The 6,817-nt window shown below is 39.4% G+C and overlaps 1 protein-coding gene across 1 annotated transcript; it reads right to left on the minus strand.

The window, feature by feature from the left end:
• Nucleotides 1-457: 457 nt before the first annotated feature.
• On the minus strand, nt 458-1,568 carry LOC133833142 (uncharacterized). The gene is made up of 2 exons (XM_062263397.1): nt 1,232-1,568; nt 458-786 (listed from the first exon to the last, which is right to left on the minus strand). The coding sequence occupies exons 1-2, from the start codon at nt 1,566-1,568 to the stop codon at nt 458-460; spliced, it is 666 nt and encodes a 221-aa protein (XP_062119381.1).
• Between the last annotated feature and the right edge of the window lie 5,249 nt (nt 1,569-6,817).

A 6,817-nucleotide genomic window follows, 5' to 3' on the forward strand; every position in this document is an offset into this window, starting at 1 on the left:
GGGGTATCACCTCCTTGTTTAGTCAACCCAACTTGTATGTCCCAGGACATATAGTGCTCTCGACTTGGTATGGACCTTCTCAGTTAGGGCCTAACACTCCAGCACTTAGATCTTGGGTTGCTAGGAAAACTTTTTGCAACACCAAGTCCCCGACCTTGAACTTCATGTCCTTCACTTTATAATTGAAATGCTTGGAAACCTTCTGTTGGTAGGACACTACTCAGAGTTGTGAAGCTTCTCAGAGCTCTTCAACGAGGTCCAATGATTCTTGAAGTAAAGTGTGATTAGTGGTCGGGTCATACGTCGTTCGTCGGTGTGTGGAGATGGCAGCTTTAACTAAGAGCATGACTTCATACTTGTAGGCCATGGAGAATGGTGAATGGCTGGTGGAGGTCTTAGCAGTGGTACGGTAACTCCATAGTACTTTAGGCAGCTCCTCAGGCCAAGCGTCTTTCGCCTATTCAAACCTTTTCTTTAAAGTGACTTTAAGCGTCTTGTTGACCGCTTCCACTTGCTTGTTTTCCTGAGGATGGGCTATAGAGGAGAAACTCTTGATAACTCCATGCCTTTTGCAAAAATCAGTGAACAAAGCATTGTTAAATTGTAGGCTGTTGTCAGATACTATTTTCCTCAGGAGCCTGTAGCGGCAAATGATGTTCTTGATGACGAAGTCTAGCACCTTCTTGGAGGTGATTGTAGTGAGAGGTTCAGCCTCAAACCACTTTGTGAAGTAGTCAATTGCCACAATCGCGTGCTTTACTCCTCCATTTCCCATGGGCAAGGAACCTATTAAGTCAATGCCCCAAATTACGAAGGGCAAAGGACTTCTCATCTGAGTGAGCTCATTTGGAGGAGCTTAAGGGATGTTAGCATATAACTGGCATTTGTCGTATTTTTTGACATAATTCATCAAATCACTATTCATCGTGGGCCAGAAATACACTTGTTTTAATCTACAGGAGGTCAAATTCAGATTGTTGTTAAATTATTTTAGTGCTATTTTTGACCTAACAAATAAGAAGAATCGAAGAACGCTTTGTATGATTTGAACCTATGACATTAGGTTTTGGGGACCCACATTTTACCATATTGAACTAAGAACGCCTTAATTATCATTACAAGAATAACTTGTCTTAGTATCTTTTTGGTGAGGCTTTTCCCCCAGCTTGGTCACCGCAGACGCCCTCATGCACTTCTCAGAGGATGAGGTTGGCTTCTTGCTTGGACACACATCGGAGTAGCGGCAGTGAACATCCTCGGCTGTATAACTTGCTGTCCATGATAACATATTGATGAGCTTGATAAAGTAGCTTTTGAGCCACTTTCTTATCATGCGGTAGTTCTATGGAGACGAGGTATTTCATTATTGGCTTCATCCAACTGTCCAAAGGCTGGATTGTTTCCTCTTCCTCGAGTCCTACGATGCTTGGGGAAGCCAAGTAGTCAATTAGGACCACATTAAGCATCTCCACCTCCTTGGTGGTAGCTAGCTTGGCTAGAGCATCAACGTTGGATTTTTGTTCCCGTGGTACTTGTCGGATGGTAAATCTCTTGAAATTGTGTAGCATTTATTGGGTCTTGGCTAGGTAATTAGGCATCTTGGTTCCTCGAGTCTGGTACTCTCTGAAGACTTGGCTCACAACCAGTTCAGAATTGTTGTATATTTCAAGTCCCTCAACTTTAAGCTTTAGCACAATTTGCAATCCGGCCATAAGGGCCACATACTCAACTTTGTTGTTTGAGGCATCAAACCCAAATCTCAGGGTACTATGAACTCTATGTCCCTCAGGGGACATTGAGATTAATCCTGTCCATGCCCTCTTCTTGTTAGAGGACCCATCCACATTCAGCTTCCATATGGGCACAATAATTTGGGCCTCCTCGAGCCTTTCATGTGTTCTAGTGCCCTCCGCGATGAAGTCTGCCAGCGTCTGTCCCTTTATGGCAGTCCTTGGGTGGTAAGTAATATCAAACTGACTAAGTTCGACAACCCATTTAAGGAGTCTCCTAGAGGACTCCGGCTTTGTGAGCACTTTCTTGAGAGGCTGGTTGGTGAGCACTTTGATGGGATGTGCTTGGAAAGTTGGGCTTGAGTTTATGAGAAGCTCTCATAAAGAAAAAAGTTAGCTTCTCCATGAGTGGATATCTGTACTCTGCTCTGAAGAGTCTCTTATTCACATAGTAGAAAAGATGTTGGGAGCGACCATGTAGAGGAATAGTGGCACTCCATCTACAGGCTTTGACAAAATTGGAGGATTCTCCATGTGCGCCTTGAGCTATTGGAAATCTTGCTCAAAATCTTCTATCAATTCAAGTCTTTGGCCTCATCGAAGAGTATTGAAGAAAGGGATGCATTTGTCGGTAGCCTTTGATACAAAGCGGCTGAGAGCCGCTATCCAACCAGTCAGACTTTACATATCTTTGTGCTTCCTGGGGGACGACATCTCGATTAGGGCTCTTATCTTCTCGGGATTTGCCTCTATTCCTCGAGCAATAAATTCAAGGAACTTCCGAAGGATACACCGAATGTGCATTTTTGGGGATTCAACTTCATCTTGAACTTGCAAAGAACCGAGAACGCTTCTGCGAAATCTCCTAAGTGATCCGGGGCAGTTTTGGACTTTACCGGCATGTTGGTCACATACACCTCTATGTTCTGACCAAGTTCGTTCTTGAACATTTTGTTCACTAACCTCTGGTAAGTAGCCCCTGCATTCTTCAAGAAAAAGGGCATCATTTTGTAGTAGTAGATGCCATAATCTGTTCATAAGCTGGTATGTTCTTGGTCCGCGTCATGCATGGAGATCTGGTTGTACCGTGAATAGGCACCCACGAATGTGAGAAGCTTATACCCGGAGGAGGCATCCACCATCTGATCAATCCTCGGAAGGGGGAAGCAATCCTTTGGGTAGGCCTTATTGAGGTCGATGAAATCAATGCAGGTCCTGTTAGGCTTTTGGACCAACACCAGATTTTCCAACCACTAGGGATATTGGGCCTCCCGTATGTACCCATTTTTGAGATGCTTGTAAACTTCCGCTTTCAGGGCCTCTGCCCTTGTTGGGTTCACTAATCTCCTTTTTTGTTGCACCGAGGCAACGTTGGATTCTACATTCAAGGTGTAGCAGATAATTTTGGGGTCAATTCCCATCATATTTACATGGGACCAGGCGAAGGCATCCAGGTTCTCATGGAGAAAGCTTACCAAAGCTTCTCGAACTTCTGCCTTGAGATTCTTCCCAATCTTTGTTTTTTTTCTTCTTTGGGTTGGCTTCATCGAGGACAACTTCTTCAATTTTGTAGCGTCCCAATTTCTTGAAACATAAATTGATTATTACCATAATTGATTTTGAAATAAAAATACTCTTTTATTTATACAAATTACATCATAAATACAAACCAAACATTTAAAAGAATGAAACGCCGGAGTTTCGTAGTTATCATAAATAAAGTAAAATAAACAAACTTAAAATCCAGTCAATAAAACTAAAACATTATTCTAAAAATACTTAATAAATTCCCAATGTAGGCTCAATCCCTTATGGTCGTTAAATTCTTGACATGTACGCCCTCCACCAAAGCTCTCCAACTTATTATGTAGCAACCACATCTTTGCCTTTACCTGCAGCACAGAGTACCCATGAGCCAAAGCCCAACAAGAAGAGTTGTGTAAGACACAACCCCATAACCTTAATCAGGAGTTCAAATTAATAACAATAAAGATAACTATAACATAAATTATGAAATAACGTAGCCCAAGTTGAGTTGGACAAGTATCGTATAACTTAAGCGTGCAATTTCAACATATCATAAGCATGCAACTTCGTAACATAGACATGCATTTTAAAACGTAAACATGCCAAGCAGTTATCACATACACATATTTTGACTGGTTTTTTAGCCAACTGATGTGGAGTCAAATAATTAATTAGAGAGCTTTCAATTAGACAATCAATGAACAATAAATGAGCCAAGAACCTAGTTAGAATGAGCAATAAATAATAGAGAACACTAGGATTTATAGAGGATCGGCCCCAAAGATTGGTAATGGCCCACGTCCTCTTAGATTTCTATTAATCTTGAAGGTTTACACAAGATCGCAAGAGATTACAAGTGATTTTTATGTGTAAAAGACAATACAGTATGACAGAATTGCTGCTAAGTACCAAGCCAGGCTACTCGATATATTTCTGGTGTTGGTCGGTAGGCTATTTTTTTGAACATTCTCCACTGTGGTGGAGAGCTTGTATTTATACTGTCCCTCTTGTCCAAGGGTTTTGCCTGAGCATAATTGATGGGAAATTATCCCTTTCTTCTCGCAGGTAGTTGCTGTCCTATTCTTCAGGAGCCTTGGCCAAGTTTTGAGGGCTGTTAGGCGCTCTTCGCGGGTGGCTGGGTGATTCTTGGGAACTGTTAATGGTGAGTGTAACTACTTTCAGCCGACTAGGTTTACCTGTCTGTCATACCGACTAGCTACTCTCCTAGCAAGCATACCGACCAGTGACTGTTATTCATTTGTCAAGTGTACTCCGAACAGCTGGGCCTCTATGATAGTATGCCGAGTAGTAACTTGTCGCATACCCTGCAGGAACATGATTTTACCATAATGGAATTCATACTTTCCTAACAGATCAAATATTGGTTCCCTTAAGGGTTAATTCTGAAATTGAATAGTTATTGAGCTCATATCTATAATTTGATTATAGATTAATTATTCCCTGGTGAATTAATGATACTTAAGGAACAATAGGTAATTAGAAGGGTAAAATACTTGACCAGCTTTAATTAGCGAACCAATAAATGCAGAACATAATTACATTCATTGATTACTTCAATGGACTACAAGAGAAAACTCTATAAGTATAATTATGTTATTACTTAGAGTGTAATTCCATATCAATAGTGGAGTAATAACGGAATTAATAAATAAGATTGTTGAATTAAAGAGTTTAATTAATAATCTCTTTTATTGGAGCTTCGTATTATAGGTCCATGGTCCCCGAGTCACCTCTGATATAACGCCCTGGATAATCAAGACCGTTACACTATGTGTTTAAAATAGTGCAAGACTTGCTAATCAAGTCATTTGAATAAAAATATGATCTTAAAGTCATAAAAAAGTTAGGGTTAAAAGATTTTGGTCATAAACAGATAATTTTCATTAAAATAAATGTTTAGAACATGGGATCCCAAAAATAGGGTTTAAAGGACAAATTTTCAAAATCACAAAAGTCATATACAATCCAAAAGTCACTCTAATGGAAAAATACACATTTTAGGTTTTTTGTCCCTGTACAAATCCCTCAGCCGTGGCGGACGAGCAGCTAATAATGTACACCTCGCCCCTAGAGATCTCCAACTCATGGTTGATCCATCTTACCCTTACCTTTACCTGCACCACGTAGCACCCGTGTGTAGAGTCCAAGAACTTTACTTAGCTAGTTAGATAGTAGTATTATAGTATTTATAGCATTATCTTTGTAACTGTGGATTTTTGGTTCAGACCGGGAATTATTTGGACACTCATAATAGTACTTATAGACTTTCTAAGTTTAACCTATAGTTTAAGAATATTAATTTTAACCTAAGGTTTGATTAATATGACTAATATTAAGATAATATTTATTATACTATAAGGTTTAGATGAGGACCAATAGGATTTTAAGCACATGTTATGAATGGGTGATTAAGAATTAAGTATTTTGAGGATTAAATTTAATAAGGAGTAAAGTTTGAATGCTATAAGGTCAGTCAGCAGCTTTGAATACGTTGAGGGGCTTAGTCAAGGCTGTTTACTCCATTCAAACTTAGCTAAAAGTGTGTAATTTCGTGTTTAATTAATCAGCGTGTGCCGATATATCGCAGCTATAGGGGGCGATATATCGCAGCACATAGATACGGAAAACACGAGACGATGCACGACTGCCTCGGGCATACTGGCCCAGGCGATATATCGCCTACAGGGGGCGATATATCGCCTCCTTCAGTGTATTTTGAAATGTTTTAAATTCATTTTCCATTCAGCCATTCAACTTCTTGATAAGTCCAACATCTTTTTGAACGAGTCTTCAGCCTCTGCTGAACGATTATTCAAATTATTTTCACCTAAAAAGCTATTATTTTTATTCAAGTAAAATCAAGATCCTTTCATTCCTAAACTCTATAAATAGGACCTAGTACCCAGCCATTATTCATCTTTTGCTCTAAGTTAAGAGGCTGCAAGTGCTAAGTGAGTGTGAGAGTATAAACACCTAGGTTTGGGAATCATAAGCTTGATCATCATAAGCTTATCAAACACTTTGGGAAGTAAGGTTTTAGAGTATTTCGGTTTGAGGTGTAGATTGGTCTTACAAGTCTTCAAGGTAACCCAAAACTCTAGTTCAATTCTGTATTTGTTCTCTTAAGTTCTCATAATCTTCTACTCAGCCTCCAACCTTAATCTTTATTTTGGTTAGGAAATCTAAGTTCTTGAGCACATAAGTTTTGGTAAGTATGTGTCTCAATGGTTTAGTATTCCCATTCCTTTTCATCTCTTTTTCTTCATTAGACTCACTCTTTTTTATAATGGTTATTAGGAGTGTTCCAAAGTTCCAACGCTGTCCACATATTTCGGTAACTTTGGTAAGGAAAATAGGATAGAATCTATATGTTTTATGCTTATGTTATCTTATGTTTTATGTTATGAAATATGTTATAAAATATGTTATGAATATGTATGTTTGTAGGCTTGGGCATATGACCCATATGACTAACAAGACCCCAAATAGATTATGGGCATATGACCTACTTAGCTAGTAGGACCCCACTAATCTCATGG

This window comes from Humulus lupulus, chromosome 4, assembly GCF_963169125.1.
Source record: "Humulus lupulus chromosome 4, drHumLupu1.1, whole genome shotgun sequence".
NCBI lineage: Eukaryota > Viridiplantae > Streptophyta > Magnoliopsida > Rosales > Cannabaceae > Humulus > Humulus lupulus.